At 33.7% G+C, this 26,860-nt stretch overlaps 1 protein-coding gene across 3 annotated transcripts in view; it reads left to right on the forward strand.

Annotated features, from left to right (window-relative positions):
* Positions 1–26,860, forward strand: part of ROCK2 (Rho associated coiled-coil containing protein kinase 2) — a 137,453-nt gene that overhangs the window by 102,142 nt on the left and 8,451 nt on the right. For all 3 annotated transcript variants that reach the window (XM_019943277.3, XM_073791591.1, XM_019943278.3), the window contains 17 exons: positions 44–290; positions 565–671; positions 3,328–3,487; positions 6,069–6,229; positions 6,597–6,781; positions 11,563–11,632; positions 12,361–12,464; positions 12,630–12,816; positions 14,583–14,676; positions 14,771–14,865; positions 15,651–15,830; positions 16,341–16,509; positions 18,707–18,777; positions 19,784–19,872; positions 20,306–20,384; positions 21,433–21,694; positions 21,782–21,995. In XM_019943277.3, the coding sequence (XP_019798836.2) occupies positions 44–290; positions 565–671; positions 3,328–3,487; positions 6,069–6,229; positions 6,597–6,781; positions 11,563–11,632; positions 12,361–12,464; positions 12,630–12,816; positions 14,583–14,676; positions 14,771–14,865; positions 15,651–15,830; positions 16,341–16,509; positions 18,707–18,777; positions 19,784–19,872; positions 20,306–20,384; positions 21,433–21,694; positions 21,782–21,995 (2,474 nt within the window). The remainder of the gene's footprint in view (positions 1–43; positions 291–564; positions 672–3,327; positions 3,488–6,068; positions 6,230–6,596; positions 6,782–11,562; positions 11,633–12,360; positions 12,465–12,629; positions 12,817–14,582; positions 14,677–14,770; positions 14,866–15,650; positions 15,831–16,340; positions 16,510–18,706; positions 18,778–19,783; positions 19,873–20,305; positions 20,385–21,432; positions 21,695–21,781; positions 21,996–26,860) is intronic.

Here is a 26,860-nt window from a genome sequence, read left to right on the forward strand (position 1 = left end):
GTTTATTTGTTTGTTGTTTGTTTTGTTTTGAATGGAATAACAGCTGGATGAAACCAATGCTTTGCTGCGAACAGAATCTGATACTGCAGCCCGGTTAAGGAAAACCCAGGCAGAAAGTTCAAAACAGATTCAACAGCTGGAATCTAACAATAGAGATCTGCAAGATAAAAATTGCCTGCTGGAGACTGCCAAGTTAAAACTTGAAAAGGAATTTATCAATCTTCAGTCAGTTCTAGAATCTGAAAGGAGGGACCGAACCCATGGATCAGAGATTATTAATGATTTACAAGGTATTAAAGTAGATATTGCACTTGAGTTCATCTTAATGATTTGTGTTTTGGACATAACCTTAGATGATGGATAATGAAGTATTTTTAGTAACAAACCACTTCTAAAGGTGGTAGATTGGATTCCAGTCGAATTAACTCTAAAGCACTACACCAACAATTATAAAAGTTCTGCTTATAACAACTTTAAAGAATGAGGTGAATTCCAGATTTTTTACTCTAAGTTTAATATGTATACTATATGAGTTTATTGTTTTTAAAAATGTTTCAATTTTAGGTAGAATATCTGGCCTAGAAGAAGATTTAAAGAATGGCAAAATCTTATTAGCAAAAGTAGAGATTGAGAAGAGACAACTACAGGAGAGATTTACTGATTTGGAAAAGGTAAAACATGTTAAGTTTTACGTTTGTGTAAGTAAATGACTAGACAGTTTCGGGTTGAAAAACTTATTTTAAAATAAGGAAAATTAGTAACTGAAATATTTCCAACACTCATGTACTTTCTTATATTCACACTTGGTTATGTAGATTAGGGATGTGTATTTTAAGGCATACCATAACACTACAAGCAGCCCTTAGATGTTAGATGCTTATGAAGGGAGAGTCTCTTGGGGTGTATAATGAGGATGCTTCTTCCTGGGCATCCAAGGAAAATGCAAATTTTGACTTACAATATATCTTTTTTTAAAAAAAATAAATTTATTTATTTATTTTTGGCTGCATTGGGTCTTTGTTGCTGCATGCGGGGGGGCTACTCTTTGTTGTGGTGAGCGGGCTTCTCATTGCAGTGGCTTCTCTTGTTGTGAAGCACAGGCTCTAGGCACGCTTGCTTCAGTAGTCGTGGCTCATGGGCTCTAGAGCGCAGGCTCAGTAGTTGTGGCTCGTGGGCTTAGTTGCTCTGCGGCATGTGGAATCTTCCTAGACCAGGGATTGAACCCGTGTCCCCTGCATTGGCAGGTGGATTCTTAACCGCTGCGCCACCAGGGAAGCCCATCTTACAATATGTCTTTAAAATGACATAAAGTTATCGTGACTTTTCATTTAGAAGTTTACCAAAAAGTACTATAAACCAGGGATAATTTTTAGGCTCTGTGCAGTTAATATTTTATTTTCATTCACTTAAGTATTTAATGTATCATGTGGTAGAAATATCAGGATGCAGTTCTTCCCCTTAACAATCTCACAGTCTAATGGGTAATTTCTAAAGTAATAATAAAGTACACAGATAATTCTAATGCAGTGTGGTAAGTAGAATGATAGAGGTATGAGCAGGGTATATTGGGTGCACAGAATGAATCCCTAATCTGACAGGGCAGGATTGGTTGACAGGGTAAAGTTGGGGAGGACAGCATGGGCATAAGGCACAGAGGATAGAAAATAAAAAAGTCATAGTCAGTTTATTTAAATGCAAATGATTCAGTATTTCTGGAGTAAAGAGCAGGGGTCAACAAATTTTAATCTTTTAAGGGAAAGACAGTAAATACTTTAGACTTTGCAGGCTATATGGTCTCTGCTGCAGTAAAGGGAATGGGCATGGCTATGATCTAATGAAATTTTACAAAAATAGACGTCAGGCTAAAACTGGCCTGAAAACCTAATGTTAAAGTGTGATGAATTCACTGGCCTGAGTGAGGCTACAGAGCCAGGCATGAGCCAGGCCATGCAAGATGTTGAATACTCTGTTAACAACACTTAGTTGCTCTAAGTAATGGACTAGCCACTGAAGTGGATGATTTTATTAGAGGAACATTTAAGATAGATCATTATGTACCATGTGGAAACTAGGTTTGAGGAGGACATGATGACGTAGGTAGATTAGTCAGAGGCTTTTTCAGTAACCTGGATAATGGAGACTTAACTAGTACAGTAGTTCAAAGGATGGAAAATAAGGATGAATCTGAGAAATATTTGGAGGAGGAATATTTGGGAACACTTAGTGATTGATTAGATATGGCGTGTGAATAGTACTCAAGAACGAGTTCTGGGTTCCTAGTTTGTGACGAAATCTATAGTGGTACCATTAATTAATAAAGAATAAAGGAAAAATAGCTGTTTTAGAGGAGACAGTGATAAATCAATTTTAATCCTAAGTTGAGATGCCTGTGAGACAGCCAAATTAGGATGTCTACAAAGAAGTAAGCTATGGTAGTAGCAGCTAGAAATATTTGAGAGTCATCGATATAGAAGTAACTCAAACCATGTGACTGGAAGAGCCCATCTGCAAAGAGATTGCTTAGAGCATTGGTTTTTCAGAGCAGAGTAAATTAGTCTGTTGGTGGATTGTGTAGTTTGAAAAAAATCATTTTTATTCTTGAAAAACAAAAGAAATACCTATATTTACGATATAAATTATAGAAAACAAAGAATTAGAAAATCTTTTGAGGATGTATCGAAAATAGGCTGACTTCTATTAAAGATTCTCAACTTAAAACAAGTCTCCTAGGTGGAAAATAAGGGTGAATAGTAGAGGATCCTGAGATTTCTTTTTTTTTTTTTTTTTTTTTTTTTTTTTTTAGATATAGCAAAGGGAAGCATTAGGTATGTTTTAAAAGTTTGAGAAGTGATAATATAGGAAGAGGAGAAGCATTATGGCTAAAGAACACTACTCCAGAGAACACCCAACATTTAAGGGGCAGCTGGGAGAAAACTTCACATGCAACAGAAAAGATGAGAGCAGGATGGGGAGAGCCAAGTGAGTTCAGTGTCAGGTATGTCAAGGAAATAGTTTCAAGGGCAACAGTGAGTTCAAATGAAATAAAGACTATAAATGTCTGTTGAATTTGATACTGAGATATCATTTGTCACTTTATTGAGCTCAAGCAATCTCAATGAAGATCTCAAAACAGTAGAGTGGAGATGTGGGAGATGGGTACAGAGGGAAGTGAACAGGTAGAGTGCATAGATTACTTTTACAAGAAGTTTGAAGATCGGAGGGAACATGTTGAACATTATTAGTAAGCCTGTAAAAAAAAGACTCTACGTTTTTGAAATTGCAAGCCAGTCTTTTTTGTTGATAGCTGCCATTTAAAATCTTTAATAGGAGAAGAACAACGTGGAAATAGATATGACATACCAACTAAAAGTTATACAGCAGAGCCTAGAACAAGAAGAGGCTGAACATAAGGCTACAAAAGCACGGCTGGCAGATAAAAATAAGATTTATGAATCCATTGAAGAAGCTAAATCAGAAGCCATGAAAGGTACGCATTTTCATAAGAAGGTTTTCAGCAGCATTTTACGGAATTGATTCTGTATTCAACTCTGATTTTGAAAAATATTTTAAAAAGTATTAGGAAAGCTTTACATATATGTTTTTCCTTGAAGGCAGCATCCATTTCTAAGGTAGTACGCCCCCAACACAGAATTACTCAACCGAATTTCTAGATCAGAGAGAAATTAATAGTTCAGTGCTATCAACAGTGACAGGCATACAGAGTGTGAAGCCCTAGATACATCTATTCAGATTTGGGGGATATGCTCTTTTTATAATATTTAGTTTGACATTTCACCAGCTTGTGTTACAAAAGTCTTGCGAGTTTATAGAATATAAGTTCACTGAATATTTTGAAATCTGACATGATAAATATACTAGCTAGATTTGGTCAAAGTCACACAATACTAATGAGTATAGGGTAAGATAGCAAAGTGAACTTTTCCACAAACCAAGCCCGTATCTTGGAATTAATTGTCTTTTAGATAATTTCTTGTTTTCCAAACTGACTGTTCATATATGATGGATTTGAAATTCCAAAGGAAATCAGTAAAGTATTCTTGTCAAAGATTTATAAAACTCTTAAAAAGAAATTTCACTTCATATTAAAGCATAACATTTATTAATAACTTAGCAAAAAATAGCCTTTAAATTATTGAATGTAATTAAAATTGGAGATTTTTTTTTTAAACAGTTTGGTTTAAGGCATTGATTCTAGATGATATAAAATGAAATGAGTGCTTTATTTAGAAATATCTAACAAGAAAGTTAGTGCGCCATGTTTCCCTGTCCATGGCCTAAAAAGACAAAGTTGAATTTCTTTTGAGGTCATAATTTAGATGCAATAAAATGCAAACATTTTTCACATTTGTAATACATACATATAATCACTACCCAAAACAAGATACAGAATCTTTATTTTCCTCACCTCAGTGAGTTCACTCATGCCTCTTTCTATTCTCTGTGCCCATATTAGGGTGATTAGTTTTTAAAATGAGTACATTTGTTTATAGATTATTCTCTGAAGTGTTGAAAATAAACCAATTTAGCATGTAACTCATTTTTTAAAATTCCTTTTTACAGCTGTAACATAAGGTACAGATGACTTTCATATTTTGTGTGAATACACAAAACTTAAATTTTATAGATGGTATATCTGGTATAAAGCCTTTGGTCTTTTCCAATGCATGTCATTGCATTGCATTCTTTGTTTAAGAATATGGCTTAGCAATGAATTACTAGTTATGTGACTTTCTCTAGTTACTTATCCTTTTTGTGCCTTGTTTCCTGTAAAGGGACAATTACTGTATTAGGTTGTTGTGAAAACCAAGTATAATGATACCTGAAAAGTGCTTAGAAATGCTAGCTATTTTTAGTAGTATGTGAAAAATGGTTTCATTTTTCTACACTTTTGAAGACAGTTCATTAAAAACTGAAAATTCATAAGGTTTAATTTTTACCCAATATAACTCTGTAATAAATGATAATTAGAGGTTGAACATTAGGTATGAAGGAGCAGAAGAATCTATTGAATTTGAACAGATTTTCTAATCAGTACATCAGTAATCCTTTACATGTAATAACTTGCAGTTACTATGAAATCACTTGATTAGACATAAACTTTGTCTGCTCTTCACTTTGAGACTGAAAAAATGTCTTTAGAAGTCTTTTCTGATTAATAAAACAAATTAAAAGTTTGTTGCAAATCATTTAGAAAATAGAGGAAAATAAAAAGTAAAGATTAACCAGAATGCTACTAAATCAGGATGATATTTTGTATATTTTCTCAATTTTCTCTACTGTTTTGTTTTTTTTCCTTTTAAAAAATATTGTGAACATTTTCTTAGGTCATTGAAAATTCTCCTGTGTGAGCACTTATCAAGTGCTTGCCATGTGCCAGGCAGCATTTAAGTACTACACATGTGCTAATGCAAAATCTTTGCAAAATCCCTATGGGTGTAGGTGCTATTGTCACCATTCTAGAGATAAGGAAACTGAGCCTCAGAGAGGTTAATTAAGTTGGCTAGTCAAATAATTAGGAAGTGTCAGAACCAGGATTTAAACTCAGGAAGTTTGGTTCTAGAGTCCTGTCCTCTGCCAACTCCCTAAAACATAATTTTCATCTTCTGCATAGTAATATGCTAATATAGAAAGAGCCATTGAGGTCATAGCATCTACCTCTATAATGATTAGGATCTTGCTTAATGTTTTTAGGCAAGAAGAGTAACACTGAGAAGCACAGAGTAGCAGAAAACTAAATCTTTACTTAAAAAGATGTACATGTCTTTTAGAAACATTAAGTAAAGGCAGAATTATTTTGCTTTCATTAAAATGGATGTAATATTGTGGAGTGTGGTAGAATTTTATACCCTGCAAATGAAACACCTGATTTTCAAGCATGAAATTGTTGACATTCAATTATATTAAGAGGAGAGATGAAAATATTAAATTGGAAATTTAAAAAATTATTAAGGCAGCATCATTTACTGTAATTTTTATTAGCACCGTGTCATGTGTTTGTTATGCTCCTTTTGTTTGATTCATGATTATGTCCATTTTTCTGGCAATAGAAATGGAGAAAAAGCTCTTGGAGGAAAGAACTTTAAAACAGAAAGTAGAGAACTTGTTGCTGGAGGCTGAGAAAAGATGCTCTATATTGGACTGTGACCTCAAACAGTCACAGCAGAAAATAAACGAACTCCTCAAACAGAAAGATGTGCTAAATGAGGATGTAAGTGTGAAGTTTACTAATAAATAATAGTAAACGATTTAATGAATTAATAGTAAACTAGGTTTATTTATAAAGGTTCAGTGATGGTTTTATAATTTAAAATTTTTTCTTGTAAAATAATATTCCATAATCTTTCAATTTTACCGAATTTGGATGATATACTAAATGAATCATGATTAAAACTTTTTTAAAGACCACATTTTATTTTGAAAATATGTCATTATGGAAAATCCAAGAAATATTTTATTTTGAAGTGAATTAACTGTTTAAGGGGAAAAATCTATTTTACATCATCATATTTACTGCCAGCTTCATTGATAAGAAAGTCAAAATAATTTACTTACATACCAATAACACTATTTTTTAGGTTAGAAACTTGACATTAAAAATAGAGCAGGAAACTCAGAAGCGCTGCCTTACACAAAATGACTTGAAGATGCAAACACAGCAAGTTAACACACTAAAAATGTCAGAAAAGCAGTTGAAACAAGAGAATAATCATCTCCTAGAAATGAAAATGAGCTTGGAAAAACAGAATGCTGAACTTCGAAAGTAAGTTAATTGTTTGAGACAAAATTTATTAATATGCACAACTATCCACATGTAAATTATCTTAATTTTGATTTATCTCGGGATTTTCTTTTGACCCTTTTATTTTCTTGACCACATTTTCTCTTTCTTTCTGTTTTAAGTAATGTGTTAAGTGCCACTGTTGTCCTTCAAAAAGATTTTATTTGCTTCCCTGACAGTTTTTTTACTACTGCCACCTTATGATATAATATATAGAGTGTTGGTGTTGAAGAAGAAGAAAATGTCTGGTATTTGTACTCCGTGCTCTTAGTATTTTTCCTCAGGACTGTCCCTCAAGCATAAGTGCTTTTTGTTTGTTTCTTTAGTTTCTGGGACTTGGAAATGTTTGACTGTTAAGCAAACACCATATAAATTTTTAAATCAGTTTTTAGGATACACTCTAGTGCTATATTTAATTTACTTAGAAAATAGAAAACATTGGTAAAATACTTTTAAAGTATACAGTAATATACTGTTAAAATTTACCCCATTCAGTCATTAGTAGTATAATTAGTTCTTCCCAATCATGACCAAAGGTCATATTGGATTCCAGTTATTTGATAGGAGGCAGAGTGAAAAGAAAATAAGCTTTGGAGCCAGACAGATCAAGGTGTGAATCCCATTTCCACAACTTACTAGCTGATCAACTTTGGGCAAAATATTTTAACCTCTCTGAACCTTTTGTCACACCTACAAAAGGGGGGCAGTAATAGCTTCCTTGTTAGGGATCTTGTAAAGCAGGGGTCCCCAACCCCCAGGCCACGGACTGGTACCGGTCTGCAGCCTGTTAGGAACCGGGCCGCACAGCAGGAGGTGAGCGGCAGGAGCGAGTGAGCGAAGCTTTGTCTGCCACTGCCCATCACCCCCCATCGCCCCCCATCGCTGGCATTACCGCCTGAACCATCCCCCCACCCCACCCTGGTCCGTGGAAAAATTGTCTTCCACGAAACCAGTTCCTGGTGGCAAAAAGGTTGGGGATCACTGTTGTAAAGGATAACAATGACTTATTTACAGCATCTAGCACACAGTAAATGGTAGGGACCATTATTACTACAACTGTTACTGTTACTATTACTAGTATGTCTACTATAGGACTATTACTTTGTTCCTATCACTTTTGCTAATTGCCTGCTTTTTACATACCTGTGACAGGTCAGCAAGATTGACACTACTTAGGAAAGGATGGTCAAATATTCAAATATTGACACCTCCTAGGAAAGGATGGTCAAAAAGAGTTTGTTCTTTTTGCTGATCTATTGCCTAGGTAAACCTAGATTCTTAAACTTCATGAGATTTTAACTTTTAAAAATTGGAACTAGAAACTTGAACAGTATTCAGGCATCTTTGTCCAATATTTTTTTGTTCTTGCTTTTTCCTTTGTGTGTTAGCTTTATTCTTCTCTCTCATTTTTTTATTTAACAGAAAACTTGGTCCTTCAAGAAGGACAAACTCTAGAGATATGTCTTATAGCTTCATTTATGTGGAGCAACCCTGATTTGGCTTTTCTGGATCTCTACGTCCTGAGATGGAACTCATTTGCCTGGCTTTGGTCAAGGGCATAAACTATGGATCCTCAGTTCTAGGGAACATAGTCTTTAAAACTATTTGACTGCACAGCTATTCTCCATAGTATTTATTCTAACAGCAATGTTTACATGAATACAAAGGCTAGTTAAATATCTAGATTGTGTTTCTTCTCCTGTTCTAATTACTCTTTGTTTATACCTAATTTATGATACTTAGTATATATGCCTATTATTTTCTTCATAAGTGCACTTGGATCTATTGTTTCTTAATCCCTCAGTTCCTAACCCCTCCTGGCCAAAGATACCCACATCTGCTGTCTTAATTACCTAACAGAGTATAAATTCATTGAATGACAAAAAACAAAAAAAAACACTTATATTTTGCTATCTCCAACCCTTGATTAATTTCCTGCACATAAGACATTGTCAGTAAGTGTTGCATGAATGAATGCATATCTATCATGTGTAAGGCACTGATAACCACTATGGGAGATTCAAAGATGAGTCAGATGTATTTCCTACCCTTAAGCTTACTAGCGTTTTATCAGAAGTTATTCCTTAGGAAGAGGTAAGGCAAGTACATAAATAATTGGAATACAAAGTTAAATATGTATATATGCAATGAGAATTTACATATGAAGTGCTATGTAGCCTTGCACTTGAAAATGGCCAACATAGACTTCTTTTCTTCCTTCCAAGATTCCAGTAAAACTCTAGTAGAGGAATTTTTTTAATGTGTAAACCCACATCATGTCATTCCAGTGGATTGGAGGACAGGAAATTACTTTAGTTAATGAGATAGTGGCAGGTGGGTGGAAACCTTCTGCCTAATGAAGTAGAGCAGCAGAAGCAACAGCCAGGAGTATATATGAAGTGGGATATAGGTGAAGAAGAAAAATGTTTCATTATTCAAAGCAAATACCTTGGAGGGCTGGAGTAAGATGTGATGTTATAAATGGAGCAATCTGCTGATCATACTCTGCCACTACCCCTTGCAGAACTGTCTGTGTCAGGCATTGCCGCCACTAGGGTTCCTACAGAGCATTCCCTCTGAAGAAATGGGGCATACCCTCTGTGGATAATTACAACAGCTAGTATGGGGTCAGCAGCTCAGAGAAAAGCCTTTCTCATTCTGGCATCTAGTGGTCTTCCTGTTTATGACTGACTTCCTAAGCCTCTCATTTTAAACTGAAGTTTGCTATTTAGAAAACCCCTCCCCTGTACCCAGAGATTAAAATTTCTGATGCCTCCTGGTTACTCATCACTAGGCATTTGAGGAAAGCCTGGGGTTGGGGAGAGGTTAGGGATGGTAAGAGCTAAATTCTCACATCTGACAGCAGGGAATTGGTAAATAATTAAAATGTATGTCAAGAAATAAGCTGAGATGCGGCGGTAACCACCAAAAGAACAATACATAGAAATGAAACAAAGTGATTTTCTCTAGGGGAATAGGGTTAGCCCATGGATGGATATGGATAGGAGACTTAGAATTTTTTCTGTGCTAGTCTGTACTACCTAATTGTAACCATGTGCATATTATGTGGTTACTTTCTGAAAAATATTTTTTCTTAAATACCTAATGAATGTTGAGCTTTAAAAGTTACATATAATGAATGGTAGCTCTTCAAGAAGATCATGATATTAAAATTACACTGGGGTTTGCTGCAAGCGGGCTTAGCTGGTGATGATGATTTTAAATTTTTAAAACTTGTTCTTTCATATGTTATTAATTAGTATCTTTCACATTTTCCGCTCAGAGAAATAAAAATCATGATTCTTTAATAATACACTCATCAATAATAAAATAGAGAATTTACACAATTAAGTGACATTGAGTGATAATTTCCTTTTTACCCAGAAGTTGAAGGGCCAAGTAAGTAAACAAAGTGACCAAATTATATTAAATGCAAATAAGGATGAAAGTCCTAAGTAATATTAAATTGAAGATGGTGTGATTAAATCATTTAATCTCTGAGTTTTTTCTTGCTATCTACATTTTTATTTTATTTTATTTTTTTGGCCCTGCAGCATGTGGGATCTTAGTTCCCCAACCAGTGATCAAACCCATGGCTCCTGCAGTGGGAGCGTGGAGTCCTAACCACTGGACCGCCGGGGAAGTCCAGCTGTATACATACATTTTTTAAATGTCTAAGTGGTAGTAAAATATTTTCTCACTATAAAATATTCAGAACTATATTAAAAGATAAAGCGAAAACAATATAAAGTCTCCTTTATGAATGCAGACATAGTTAATCTCTACAGAGGTAATATATCTTAACAGTCTGTTATTTGAAAAATCCTTCCACACCCTTTTCTGTGCCTGTACCTGTACATGTATACCATATTTATAGGGTTGAGTTTTTTGCAGATTTTATTTTGTGTTTTTTGTTTTTTTAATTGTATCATATGTTGTGTTGTTCTCCAACTTTACTTTTTTCCCCTTAGCTTTGACTTGGAATAACTGTAATATATATATTTTGTTAATAAGCCTAGACTTTAACTTATTTCAACCCAACCTCTTAAATGCATTGTTAGGCTCATTTTTTATTTAATTTTTTTCTTTATTGAAGATTAAAATATGTACAGAAAAAGTAAACCAATGGTAAGTGTAGAACTCAGTAATTTTTACAAAGTGTTCAAATCTGTGCAGTTACCATTTACATTTAGATATAAAAACCTATACTCTTTACCTCTTTGCAGGCCCCCTCCCAGTCATTTCTTCACTCATTCTAAGATAATCAATTTTCAGGTGCTCTTTTAATTCTGCTACTTGGTTGGCATAAAGGGCTGATGACAAATGCATGCCTGAGAATATGTAATTTAGTGTTATTGGTTTAATATAGCACTGTTTGGTCTCAGAATCCCTTTATACTCTTAAAAATTTTTGAGGATCCCAAAGAGTTATTGTTCATGTGAGTTATATCTAAAGTTATTTTTTGTGTTAGAAATTGAAACTGAGAAAATTTTAAAACACAGGAGCATACAAGCACACATTCCATTAGCTGTTGGAGTGATAAAATCATCATATGTCATACAGCCTCGAGAAAAGCCCATATACACTGAGATAATTAAAGTTTTAAAAATAGCAATGATTCTTAGTATTACGAAAATAATTTTACCTCATGAATTCTCTGAAAGGGTCTCAGTACTCCCACGGGTTTCCTAGACCACATTTTAAGAGTTGCTGGCATAATATGTGTCTAACTTATTTAAACCTTTGATTCAATGTCCCCACAGAGAACGTCAAGATGCAGATGGGCAAATGAAAGAGCTCCAAGATCAGCTTGAGGCAGAGCAGTATTTCTCAGTAAGTTCCAGATGTGTTACTTTGAAAATTCTTGTATTTGTAGAATTTGTAAAAAATTTTTTGCTGCAAAACCAGGAGACTGATCTTGTCTTTAGAATAGATTCTTATAGCAAACCCCAGACAGAATTTTGTATGAATGTTTTGTACCACACACATACAAAAGGAACACCTGGGCAAGAGACTGTAGATAGTTTAACAGAAATCCATTGTCATTGCTAAAAACATGGTTCTAAGCACATATTCATACCCTATGAAGTTGATTAATAAAAGCATTGATTTTTGAGGAAGAATATATTTTCATAATGAAAGAAAGAAAATTGTCATTTTAACATTTGTACTTTTTTGAGATCAGTTTTAAAATATGAAGTAGTAACTGTCACCTCTGTTTCACTGATTTTAAGCCAACAAAATTTTCTTGTCTAAATTAGTAATTTTTTTTTTGCCTCTTCATCCTATCAATCTGTGTCATTTAATGAGAAATCTCACTGTGATATCCAGTTGAAAATCACGCTTCTAAATTATTAGCTGAACTTTTATCAGTTAATTGGTTGATTACCAGAAAATAGAAAAGCTCTTTAAACTATTAATTTGCTCATGGGCTCAACATTACTGTTTTATGAGCATATTTGTATGTGTTCAACTGGACTTTTTGTCTGGATAGCTTTTGAATATAGAAATAATATTCATGATGATGATGATACATATTTCTATTATATTTTGCTATTTAGACCCTCTATAAAACACAGGTTAGGGAACTTAAAGAAGAATGTGAAGAAAAGACCAAACTTTGTAAAGAATTACAGCAGAAGAAACAGGAATTACAGGATGAAAGGTAAGGATAAGATCCTTGTCTCTTTTGTTCATAGCCATGAACCCCACTCCTAGAACAGTGCCTGCTATACTCCAAATAAAACTTTGTTGATGAAGTGAATTAGACAAAAATTTGACTTTGTAGTAAAAAAATTGAACATTAAAATTTTATCCGTCTAAAATGTAGGGACTCCTTGGCTGCTCAACTGGAGATTACCTTAACCAAAGCAGATTCTGAGCAACTGGCTCGCTCAATTGCTGAAGAACAATATTCTGATTTGGAAAAAGAGAAAATCATGAAAGAGCTGGAGATCAAAGAGATGATGGCTAGACACAAACAGGAACTCACTGAAAAAGATGCTACAATTGCGTCTGTAAGTAAAATGCTTGGTTCTTTTTTGGTTCTAATTAAATTACTGTATCATAAGTCTTCCTTAGAAATACTAAGAAAGTAACATAGATCTAAAATGAAAAAGTGTATATGCTGGCTGCAAAATATTTGACCTAGTGAACCATCAGCTTCTCAGTGTTTGGCAGAGAGAGGCTCAAAAGAAAACTACTTCCAATGGCTTCACCTGTTGGTAAATTCAGAGTTAAAGGACTAAAGTGAAAGGGAAATACCAAAAAGAAAACAGTTTTTTTTCCCTTGTTAAACCAGTCTTAGTTTAAAAGAACCTTAAAACTAATCATGCAGTTTAATCATGAAGATAGTCATATGTAGGTTGAAAAAATTGCAAGAAAAATTTCAAATAGAAGTAAAATATCAAGTAGTTGAGTTTGCCTTATCAATTATCCAGACCTATTAAAATGCTACAGTTATTTAAAAGTTTGGCACTAGAACAGGGATATTTAATCCTGTTCAGTGGAAATGAGTAGGGGGGCCAGAAATAGATTCATCATACGCATACAGGAGCTTGGCATACGGTATCAGTGGCAGTATACAAATCAATGGGAAAGGACACAGATTTAATAAATGGTTTTGGAATAACTATATTTTTATGTGGAAAGGAATAAAATTAGTTTCTTGTTATCATTTACCATATACAGTGGTAAATTCTAGCTATCTTAAGAACTTTAACTATGAAAAATAATAATTTTTAAATATTAGAATGGAATACAAAATTTACTTATACCAGAAGATAGCAGATAAATGACAGGGAAAAGATATTTGTAATGTATTTATTGAACAAGGGATTAGTATCTAGAATATAAGTGGAACTCCCACAATTCAATACGAAAAAGTTAAATAATCCAAAGGAAAAATCGGCCAAAAGAGAAAACCTAGAAATATGAGCAGATGTTTACTCATACAATCCAGAGAAAGTCCATAATAAGATAAATGTGCGAGAGAAATTCGGACACAATACTCCTAGCAGCATAGATGTTTGTAATAGCAAAAAATTCATGTTATTTTAATAGATGAATGAATGGATAAATGAAACGTGGTAGAAGACAGAACTACTATATCAGTTAAAATGAATTAAGTAGGTCTTTATATATATCAACAGTTTAAATCTTAATATAATGTTGAGTGAAAGCAGTTACAGAAAAATAAATGCAGTATGATGCTATTTATGGACAGTTTAGAATCACATAAAACCGCATTATATTATTTCACGTATATGTAATAAAAGTATACAATCATGGTTGGGAAGGATGAACATATAATTCACAATAAAATATCCTTCAGGAAGGAAGAAGAGGAATAGGATTTGAAGTGAATACCAAAGAATGTCAACTTCTTTAGTAAAATTTTATTTTCTGTTTTAAAGCCATGTTTGGTAAGAAATTAAATTATGGTTTTAAAATTTATTCTGCATGATGGAATGCAGAGCTTTGTTATAGTATTTGCTTTTTTTAGTTTCCTAAATTGTTCTTCATTTAAAATACTGCTAAGGATTTTTGAAAGAGGGCAATTTTTTGGCTTCCTGGGGTGCATATGAAGTCGGTGTGGTTAGCAAATTTTCATCAAGGGTGAAGTTTGGTAAGGTAGGACAAAGGCAAGAAGTGTAGAGATAGATGTACTTAGAAAAACAAGAGTTTTAGCAACATTCTAGGATATTTTCATTTTGAAGTACTGCTTTAACACTTAACATTTTGTAAATTAGGATATGATTTTTGTTCTACTTTCATTTCTTAGCTCGAAGAAACGAATAGGACACTGACTAGTGATGTTGCCAATCTTGCAAATGAGAAAGAAGAATTAAATAATAAATGGAAAGATGCCCAAGAGCGTATGTACTAATAAGAACAACGTTTATTTTCAATATGCCTAATGCTTGTCAGTTGCTGAATTATCAGTATAATTTTTACATTTTTCTGTTTCAGAACTTTCACGGTTGAAGGATGAAGAGATAAGTGCTGCAGCTATTAAAGCACAGTTTGAGAAGCAACTGTTAACAGAGAGAACACTCAAAACTCAAGTGTGTATAATATGCTCTAAATATGATTTTGAAATTTTTCTTAGTTTACCTTTTTTACATTTTACTTCTAACATTACAGATTGGCTGTAGCAGTCATTGCTTGTATCAGTATTTGTGAACAGTCAGGATTATGTGATTTTTACCAGGTTGGGAGAAGCTAGATTTGATTAACATTGTTGAGTTCAGTGTTTATTAAAGTTTTTCTTAATTTTTCCATATGGAATCACAATCCATCCTAATTTTTTATTGTAATCTGATAAATTTTTCTGCTTTTAAGAAACGGTAGAGAATGACCATTTGCTGACAGCCTAAAAAAGGGTCACTCTGAAAAGACACCATGATTATTAACTATTCTTTTCTCAGCTCTCATGATTGTATATACAGCATGAATACTTGTGGGGTCCAAGATGCTCTGCTCTGTGGTTGGACACATGTTGTATTTTAGTGTGATGCCAGTGCAAAACTCTCTTCTAGGATAAAAGAAGATCTGCCTCGTAAAAGTCTCTCTTGGAACTAAAAACCCAAAGTGGTAGAAGGTGACATTAGAGTGAACCTATAAACATTTAAAATTACAGTTCTCAGAAAATATGAGAGTGAAAAAATAATAGAGTATTGGTTGGAAAAGGATGACGAGTCATGAAGAGGGTGTATTTTTAAATATAGAAAGTGTTTCTTTGTGGCCCTGTGTGTAGGGAAGGTTTTGTAACTTGCTGTTGGTGAATGACCAAGAAATCATCAACATCATTTATTTTATTTATTTACATACTTATCTTTATGTTTTTAAGGCTGTGAATAAGTTGGCCGAGATCATGAATCGGAAAGAACCTGTCAAGCGTGGTAGTGACACAGATGTGCGGAGAAAAGAAAAGGAGAATAGAAAGCTACATATGGAGCTTAAATCTGAACGTGAAAAACTGACTCAGCAGATGATCAAGTATCAGAAAGAACTGAATGAAATGCAGGCTGTAAGAATACTTTTTGAAGACGTCTTTTTAAGAAGTAGAATTATTTTCATGTCTATATATTTTATAGCTTATGGAGCATTTCTATTAATAATTACAGTAGTCACCCCTTACGCAAGGGAGATATGTTCCAGGACCCCCAGTGGGTACCTGAAACCACAGATAGTACTGAACTCTATACGTATTATATTTTTTCCTATACTATAAGGGGGTGGGTAGCATATACAGTGTGAATAAGCTGGACAAAGGGATGATTAACATCCCAGGCAAGCAGAGCCAAGCAATGTGAGATTTCATCACACTACTCAGAAATGGCATGTAATTTAAAATTTATGAATTGTTTATTTCCGGAATTTTCCATGTAATATTTTCAGACTGCAGTCGACCTTGGATAACTGAAACCACAGAAAGTGAAACCTTGGACTAGGAGAGACTACTGTATTATTGAACTAGGAAGCAAAATTGTAAGATGTATAACATCCAGTTAATTTAACATAATTTAATTTCTTGTAGCAAATAGCTGAAGAGAGTCAGATTCGAATTGAACTACAGATGACACTGGACAGTAAAGACAGTGACATTGAGCAGTTGCGGTCCCAGCTCCAGGCCTTGCATATTGGTCTGGATAGTTCCAGTATAGGCAGTGGACCAGGGGATGCTGAAGCAGATGATGGGTTTCCAGGTACAGATTTGTTTCCAGTCCTTATGTTTACTTTTGTCTTAAATTAAATCAATTGATTGTTTTAAGACGTTGACTGACTTTGCTCTTGAGGAAAAATATTTGTCATTTCTTTAAGGGAAAACCTACTCCTTAGAGTGGAGGTTCCAATGACAATTTAAATTATTTTATTTATTTATTTTTCACAAAATTTTTTATTAAAAAATACAATTGTAAATTTCACATATTTAGTTATTTAAATTAACTCTTTATATATTGTACATAGCTCTCTTTTAAAGCTTTCATTTTATTTTTTCTTAACTTCTTTCTGCATTCTTACTTCCTTTTATGTTGGGTGTTCAGTTCATATCACTCAGTCACACACTATGGAATCCATGTCATTCACCTACCAACGTTCCTCTACTTCTCTCAATATTGCCACTAAGCCTTCCAGTTCTCATATGCTTCTTGACTCTGATTCTGACTCAGAAGAAGAATCTGTGCCTTACTTACCTATTTCATCGGAACCTAATGGTACAGGTGATATCCTGAAAGTCTTTCGCCTCTGGGTTTTTTTTTCCACTACCCATAATTTTAGTCCTTTTGAAAAATTGTTGTAACATTAACTAATATTCACTAACTCTAACAAGTTGCTCAGTTAACAAGTCTCAGTTAAAAAGAAACTGCTGCATGAACAAAGAATTTGTTTTTTTAAGTATTTTCACATGGCATTGCTATTACAATTGATAGATTTATTTTTTCAGCTTACAAGAAATGGAGCAGTACTTTATATCATTTAAGAACATACGGTTTCACTGTCTGTTTCTTCCATTTTTAACCAAGAAGAAATTCTTTCTGAAGTTTCATATCAAGAATGACAGTACAGAAAAAGCACGTGTAGACTGTTTTAGAGGATGTGTTTAGGTTTTCCTTGCATCATCATTGTGCTGGGCCTTAAAAAAAGCATAAGACAATTTGACCTGATCCTTGTGCTGAAAAGATTTATACTTTAAGTGAAGAAACCAGATGGAAAACCCATAAACTGTTATGTTTAACACAAAGTTAGTGTGAGTACAAAAAACGTTTAAAGTAAATGCCACAGGAAACTTGTGTATAAGCAGTTGAATGTAAAGTAAAATTTAATCTATTAGTTGAATTCAAAGTAAACTAGCTATATTTATTTACATTGTCGTCACATTTCCCAGGTATATATCAGTATAAATCATAGGTGATTATACTGAAGTTGTTTCAGATCTCAGCAATAAAATGATTTCAGTCTTAACGATATTGTTAGAGGTCATCTGATTAGTCCCTTGAATTGGCATAGGACCATGTCCAGACAGTTGAGAATATGGCTGTTTATAATGACAGCATTTCTGTTCATGGAGTCTGGAAGGTTATTGATGTGATAGAGTATAAGCCTTGGAATCAGAGACGTGTCCCCATGTGACCTTCTGTGGGGTTGTTGTGAGGGTTAAAGAAGATTTATATAAAGTGTCTAGCACAGTTCAGACACATATTAGATGTTAAGTGATAGGCACTTTTATTATTAGCATAACCTCCAAAAATGCTTATTTCACTTATTTATTTCACTAAAATAATAAACTGATCAAATACCATTAGAACAAATTCTAAGGGTTCAAAGAGTTTCCTGGGTTGAACTAGAACCTTATTGATTTTAATATTTTGGAATTTAGGAATCTTTTGGTTTATTGCTGCTTATGAGCCATATTTGATCTGTAATTTACACAATTTTATTTCATTTTATTATAGCCATTCTAAAAGTCCATTTTCTCTGAACACGTAATTACTCACTTAAAATGTTTTCTCTTCAAAGAAGATGTGCACTATACCTGTAATTAGGCCTTCTTCCAAAGGAAAAATAGAGGATTCTAATACAGGTGTACTGGTGAGAATAGAGAGCTGCTTTTCTTTTTTGCAACTTTTCTGCGGAACTTTGCAAATGCATGAATTTAATTAACAGGGCATTTGACGTTATAAACTACAGGATATGTATTTCCAGTGTGATATAACCTGGATTTTGTTTTGCATTATATAACTTGCTTATACTGATCCTGCATTATTATTATATTTTAGATGATGTATAATGATAAATTCTGAACGGCATATTTGATTTGTGACTTTCATATTAAAAGTTTATTAAATTCCTCATTTTCTTAAGAGACTTGTATTTATTCTCATATCTTGTGCTTATTTATAGAATCAAGACTAGAAGGATGGCTTTCATTGCCTGTGCGAAACAACACTAAGAAGTTTGGATGGGTTAAAAAGGTATTTGAAAATGGTTCTTTTGTTTTGCTTTTAGTTTAGCTACAGCCATTTCACTTTTGTAGTTGTAAGATATATATAACTAGAACTTTTAGACACATAAAACTTGTTTGCACTGTCTGATTTGGAATAATATAATTTTATGTATCTTATGTACGTAAGATACTTTATGTAGTGATGAAAAAAACCCTTTTCATCACTACCATGTTGTTAATAATAAAATAGTTTTTGGTGTCAGGAAAATAGAAGCCTGTTGACCTTGGTGCTTTTGTTGTTTCAGTGGGAAAACAACTCTGGATATGACAGAAAGTCCCATTTGTTTCTTTTCCTCTGGTACTATGATTATCGATATTATGTTCATTTTTGATAAGTGTCTTATTAGCCTTAGGCTGCTATAAAAAAATGCCACAGACGGAGTAGCTTGTCAACAACAGAAATTAATTTCTCATGGTTCTGAAGGCTGGAAGTTCAGATCAAGGTGCCAGCCAGCATGGCTGGGTTCTGGTGAAGGTCCTCTTCCAGGCTACAGACTTTTTGCTCTGTCCTCATGGTGGAAGGTGTAGGAATTTCTCTGGAACCCCTTTTATAACAGCACTAATCCCATTCATGAGGGCTCTGGTGTCATGACCTAATCAACTTCCAAAGACCCCTCTTCCTAATACCATCCCATTAGGTGTTAGGATTTAACATATGAATTTGGGGGAATATAAACATCCAAACCATAGCAATAAGGTTACTTATGCTATTGGATCTTGAAGCGAAATCAGTCCAAAAAATATTTGAATTTATTCCCCCCCCGCCCCCCCAATTTGCTTGTTTAAAGTGTATACAAACAAATTTATTGTTATTTTGAGGAAGACTTTTTTAAGGATACATTAAGATAACTTTTTAGATATTTAATTTATATTTTCTATGATTTTTATTGCTAATTTAGAATTTATTTTCAAAGAAAAATAAATAAGATATATTAACTTTAATCATTAATTCCTTTCCTCTTTCTTTTTAACAGTATGTGATTGTAAGTAGTAAGAAGATCCTTTTCTATGACAGTGAACAGGATAAAGAACAATCTAATCCTTACATGGTTTTAGATATAGAGTAAGTATTTTTATTAGAATATTTAGGAACTTTATCTTTTAAAGTTTAAGAGTAACGTGACCTTTTCGTCAAGTTAGTGTAATTTATTAGTCATATAGTACAATGTATATAGTCATATAGTATAGCTGCTAGCATACTGTTACATTTTCTTATTTTGCTTCATACAGATGAAAGTCTGGGATATAGAGTTGGCTAAAACATCTTTATTTCATGGGTCTTTAATCTGTTGTTTTCTGAAACTAATTAGAAAATTTCTGACTTACTGGAAATTTCTCAAAATGCAAGGAGTGATTGAATTTATAGAGCAGGATATTCTCTGACCTTCTAACAAGGGTCAAAGTAGTCAGTTTTAATTTCTGACATAAGTATAGGATAACTAAAATAATTTGATCCTTTGGTAATACTTAACTCCTTTATTAAAAATCTTTTATAGTAAGTTATTTCATGTCCGACCAGTTACACAGACAGATGTATATAGAGCAGATGCTAAAGAAATTCCAAGGATATTCCAGGTAAACCGTTTTATTTTGTGGTTTGTTTGTTTTGTTTTTTCACCTTTATACATTCTCAGCATGACATGATATAACAAATTTCTTTATTCTTGGGGCTTTTTTCAGATTATCTTTCAATTTTAGTCCCATTTAAAGGTGGTTTGTTCCTTTGTGACTTTCATGCTTATGCTATTTAGATACATCTTAATTCTTCTCTCCATTTTACTTGTTAAACTCTGTAGTGTGTTTATATCACATTTCCAGCCTTTGCTATATCCTTTTGTTCAAGGTTGGTTATGATATTTTTTGAGCACGAATGTTCTCCTGTTTTTAGTTTTATGCTCAGCTCTCTAGAAAGTTAAAAAAGTTGCTTGTGAAGTTAAATTTTGCCCCCAGGAGCCCTTGTACTTCCAGTTTAAGGTGAAGACAAATTCTCCCCTTTATTACTTCCATTTTAAAATTAGTCAAACCAACAATTACCAAGCTCCTTCTGTGTAAAAGCCGTTGTGCTTGGTGTACTGTGGGAAAGTTGGCTGCTTACTTTCTGAATGCTTAGAATGTTTATTTGGAGTATATTATACATCCTTTCCTCTTTTCCTTTCTTCCTCAACTCTCCAAATACAAATCTTTTCAATTAAAGCTATATTTGCAGTTATCACCAAGTTGTCTATTTTGAGAATCACAGAGCCTCAATTCATATAATTGCCACATCTCTTCAGGTGTTTTGAACATTCCCTCCCAGAAAAACTTTCTAACACTAATCAAGTGCAGATTTACCTTTTGCTAGCCTATTCTGATAAAATTGCTGAAACATAGGAAGATGACATGGAGAAAATAAGGAGGCATCATTTGAACAGGATTGATTCTTTTGAAATGTGAACCAAAGTGACTGGCTACTGACTTTTCTCATCTGAGCTCTTGATTTGAACCTACTAACATTAGAACATCAAATGCATTTTCTTCTCATTGAATAGTTTAGGCTAATTTTATTTACAAATGATAAAATCATTATTACATAAAAAATAACCTATGTTTGAAGATCATTCATTGTTCTTTTTGGCGTTTATAGATCCTGTATGCCAATGAAGGGGAAAGTAAGAAGGAACAAGAATTTCCAGTGGAGCCGGTGGGAGAAAAATCAAATTATATTTGCCACAAGGGACATGAATTTATTCCTACTCTGTATCATTTCCCAACCAATTGTGAGGCATGTATGAAGCCATTGTGGCATATGTTTAAACCTCCTCCTGCTTTAGAGTGCCGTCGCTGTCACATTAAGTGTCATAAAGATCACATGGATAAAAAGGAGGAAATTATAGCACCTTGCAAAGGTAAATAGTAAATTACTTGCTCCATCAATATTATTTATGTTCAGATCATTTTAAACATATTAATCTTTTTCAAATATTTCTTTATAGTGTATTATGATATTTCATCGGCAAAGAATCTATTGTTATTAGCAAATTCTACAGAAGAGCAGCAGAAGTGGGTTAGTCGGTTAGTGAAAAAGATACCTAAAAAGCCTCCAGCTCCAGACCCTTTTGCACGGTCATCTCCTAGAACTTCAATGAAAATACAACAAAACCAGTCTATTAGGCGGCCAAGTCGACAGCTTGCCCCAAACAAACCAAGGTAATAAATTAAAATGTGGTAAAACTTAAAGTGTTTAAAAAAATATTTTGCTGTTTATACTCAAATTACAAACTTTCCTAATTGCAATTTTTCTTTGGTATTTTCATGATCTATGGAATACCAAATGTTTGAAACTATTTCATTGTGCATGTATCATTCATTTATTCAGCTGGATGTAATAAATTTACTTACTAAATCACACACGTATATTAAATTCAACCAAAAATAATATGAAGGGCTCATTTTTGTCATGTATATGTATTGGGTTGGCCAAAAAGTTCATTCGGGTTTTCCCATAAGAACGAACTTTTTGGCCAACCCAATACATAATCACAATATTTTAGGATTTTTAAGCACATTGACTTAATTTATTGATTTAGTAGACAGGATACACACACAGACCTTTAAGTGTCAGGCACACACATTGTTTTTATTATTGCAAACCTCTTAAACCTCTTATGTTAGAGACTTGTTGGGGCAGGACTGAAATCTTAATTCAAATCTATAAGTTTAAAATAATAACTTGTCTCAGATTTAAAGAGTAATACAGATCAGCTTTAAAAATGCAAATATTAACTAATGAATATAGTGGGCATTTTTCATAATTGAGGTGAGTTGGGAATGTGGAGTAAGGATAGAGATTATTGTTGCACAAAAACATTTGGATGGAGCCATTTTCATATAGCTGCATTATAGTAATTTTTGATTCAGAATAACCATTTCTTGACTTACTAGCTAATGCAGTATTTATAAATAAATACTGCTATCCATTGAAATGAACATTTGGTTAGCTAAAGGATAAAGTATATACTTAGATCATGTATCTGATTTCAAGTGTCCTTTTTCTTCCCTAACACAGGACCTTCAGTATATGAATAATGATGTGTATTGGCTGTATTATGAGAAATATTTTCATTCTAGCCACAACATCATGTATGAAACTGTTCTTGAAACTAATATCTCAAGGAAATAATTTAGAATGACAAAGGTAGAATTAGTGTTTCAGCAGTGAAAATGTTGAATTTTTGTGTGAGCTATGATAAAACTAAATATTGTAGAATTAGCGATTATATGATAGTAATTGACCTGAAGAAACTCAAAGAATTCAGAGACACTGAAGGTCATTCCATGTACCCTGTACAAAACACCTAAAAATTAAATTTCTGTTATTAATATTGTAGAACCATTAATGCATAAATGCCAGGCTATTTTAATACCTGACAATATATAGTGCTTTATAGCTTCCAATGTGCTTCCATATGTTGGGTTGGCCAAAAAGTTCGTTTGGGTTTTTCCGTAAGATGTTATGGGAGAACTCGAACGAACTTTTTGGCCAACCCAATATATTCTCTTTTAACTTTCTATATATTCTTTCATTTGATCTTTAAAATACTCATGGAGTAGAATAGGTATTACTCTTTTTCTTTTTGAGACTCCAGAAAGGAAGATAATTTGTTAGATTCAAGACTATAAGAGCTATAGTTTTTTTAGTATATTTTATTCTTTTGTGCTGTTTGACAAGTTAATGATTTCACTACATGTGTTAAGACAGTTTACAAAGCAGTTTTCAGACCAAGTGAGGCATGTTTTCAATTACGTAAGTTTTCATGCTCGCTGACTTATAATTTTCTTGTCCCCCAGTTCAGCATTATGATTTATTTGAAAGCACATTTACTTTTGATTTTTGTTACTTTTTTTTTAGTTCTGGCCCTGCCCTTCGAATCATTCTTCACTGATTTTTTTTAATACATTTTGCATAGCAACAGTAAGTAATAGGGATTTCTTTCTCTCACAACTATGCATGTAGATAAAACTAATACCAAAACTGACTGTAAAATGTACAGGGATTTTTTTTGGAATTTTAAAATCTAATACGCTCTTGAAATTTTTAAATGTAAAGATGGGCAAATTTAAAATACAGTTTTGCATTTTATTATGCCTCTGCAACATTATTTCCATTGCTTTTAACATCTGTGCCTCCATTGCTTCATTAACTCACAAAATTGTATCTGTGTCTGTCCTTAGGTGAATAACCCTACCTTTTGCATTCCATTTTGGGTGTCACATTTTACGAGTAGCATACACAAATTGGAAGGTATACAGAAGAGAATTACTGAGAGAGTAGTGGGTCATTTGAAGGTGTTACATACACATGTAGCAAGTGAAGGAACTAAGGATACTTTAGTCTTCTGAGGAAGTGTTTTGAAAGGATGGGAGATCATAAATAACAATAAAGATTTAAAGGATTTTTCCTTGGAAGAACTAAGCAGAGAGGCATATTTTTCAGTCAGCTGGGAAGAACTATCAAGCAGTCAGATTTGCAAAATTGAAAGTATCGGCTTGCTGTAGAATAGTGAGTGCCCTGTCGCCACAGGTGTGCGCCTGATTTAGATGACTGCTTGGCAGAACTGTGAGGGAGCAGCGCTCCTTGATCTGTCCTGTGTATGCAGTCTGATGTCGTGTAGCATGGCTCTTGGGGAGTCAAGCATTGGACTGGATGGTCTACAATACCCTACTAATTTATAACTTATTCCTATGGAAGAATGGGTAGAGCTTTAAACGATTATCCAAGAAAACCTAGGAACAGAATTTCTGGTGTGTATCACCAGTAATTTAATATCTACCTCTTCATTTGTGTTTATTTAATATTAGTCTTAGCACTAGTCAGTCTAGCTTTTGTTGAACTAACTCACATGCTGTCTTTCTTAAAACAAATGTTTGGCTTCATTAGACATCATCAAATATGTATATTTCTATACACACTAAAACATAGTATCCATAAATATTCATCTAATCTTTTTTTTTTATTCCTTTGTTAACAACTGCATCATTATATTTTTTTCCTTTGGCTTCTGTGACATTCTTTGTTCTGATTCTCCTTTTACCTCTCTTTGCAGCACTTCCCTTTTTCTGTAGTGAAGTGCTTTAAAGTAATAAGTGTTAGCTACTATTATTATATAAAATAACATAATTTTATTATATAAAATAATTTTCGAGGGCATATTATAATATGCTAGGCACTCTTCTCAGCGCTTTAACTGTACTAATTCATCCTCATAACCACCCTGTGATTTAGCTATTTATCTCTATATTTTACAGATGAGGAAACTAAGGCAGAGAAACATTGTGTGCCCAAGGTCACACAGCTAATAAGTAGCAGAGCCATGAGTTTAGATCCAGATAGTCTAGTTCCAGATCCTGCATTCTCAACTGTAATACTTCACTGCCTCACAGTGATTCAAGTAGACTTGAATTAATTGACATTTTATAAAGCAATGTATAGAAATGCTATTCTAGAAGAATGTTTCCTCGGTAATTTTGAATTAAAAATACTATGCTGGAAAAGTAAGAAATCTGTGAATAAAATGCCGACTTTTGATGAAGACAGTTTGGAGAGATCCTAATTTGTTCCAGTGCAAGACACAAAATACTGGTCCCTGCTGGGGGCATTTATCTTTAATTATCTTTTTCTTTAAAGATTTTTTTAAAATTATTTAAGCCACGTAGAAAAGTATAAAGCAAAAATGCAACCAATACTAGTTTATTCAGTTTTAAGAAATAAAGCATTGCCAATACAGTTAAAACTTAAGGGTGGGGGGAGCTATTATTTTATCATTATCTCATCTCTATTTTTTTCAGTTCTAAATATTAGAACATTAATAGACTAATTGGGAAAAAAATAGTAAAGTTATATACAACTTGAAGTGTCAAAAATGAACCCATAAATGAAGTAGAAGAAAATAGGGGAATATGTATCTGATCTTGGATTAGAGAAGAACTTCCTAATAATAAAAGCAAAGAAAGAGAAAAAGGTTGACTAACCAAAAATTAAAGCCTTGTAGGTTTAAAAACACCACATATTTTACAATACATCTGCGAAAGATGGGTTAGGATCTTTGTGCATGGAGTACTTATATAAGTCATTTAGAAAAAGGGAATTGACTCTTCCCAATATAAAAATTAGTGAGGAACATATAGGCATTACCATGAATATGAAAAAGTGATCAACCTGATTACTAAGCAAAGAAATTAAAATTAAAACTATATTGTAAAAATATTCTCACCTGCCAAAGTGGTAAGGATTAAGAAACTTAGTATTGGTGGGATGTAAAGAAACAAGCCCAATCATGTGCTGCTAAGTAGAACTCAAAACTAAATGCTAGGGCTTCCCTGGTGGCGCAGTGGTTGAGAGCCCGCCTGCCGATGCAGGGGACACGGGTTCGTGCCCCGGTCCGGGAAGATCCCACATGCCGCTGAGCGGCTGGGCCTGTGAGCCATGGCTGCTCAGCCTGCGCGTCCGGAGCCTATGCTCCGCAGCGGGAGAGGCCAGAACGGTCTCAAAAAAATGGCGGATCAGTAATTTCCCAGGCAAAGAAATAAGGTAAAAGACAGCTTTAGGCAAAATGTTATGTGTAGAGGCACTAGTTGTCAGAATTACCTATGTGTTTGTAATGTTGTCTTGGGTTAGGGTGGGGCGAGGGTAATAACAGGAAGCGGTAGAAGATGACACTGGAGAGAAAGCTCTGAGCCAGATTGAAAAGGACCATGTTCACTATGCTATAGGAGTTTTGATTTTGTTCTGATAGAAGGCTTTCAACAAGAGATTAGTATGTTTTGACTTAATGAGATCCTGAACTAAAGTATTGACAGTGAAAATGGAGAGAAGAAACCAAGTTAAAGATTCTTTTTTGTGTGTGTGGGGGGGGGACTATAATGCTTTTATTACCAGAATGTATGAAACATTGATCCTTTTATAATTCTGCAATACAGCCTCAGATGCCCATAGTTTCAAAACAACTCGTCTTTTAAATTTCCATAACATCCATTTAGAGTAAATGATTTTGTTGCTGTTCACAGTAGAAGAC

Source organism: Tursiops truncatus, chromosome 14 (genome assembly GCF_011762595.2).
Source record: "Tursiops truncatus isolate mTurTru1 chromosome 14, mTurTru1.mat.Y, whole genome shotgun sequence".
Lineage (NCBI taxonomy): Eukaryota > Metazoa > Chordata > Mammalia > Artiodactyla > Delphinidae > Tursiops > Tursiops truncatus.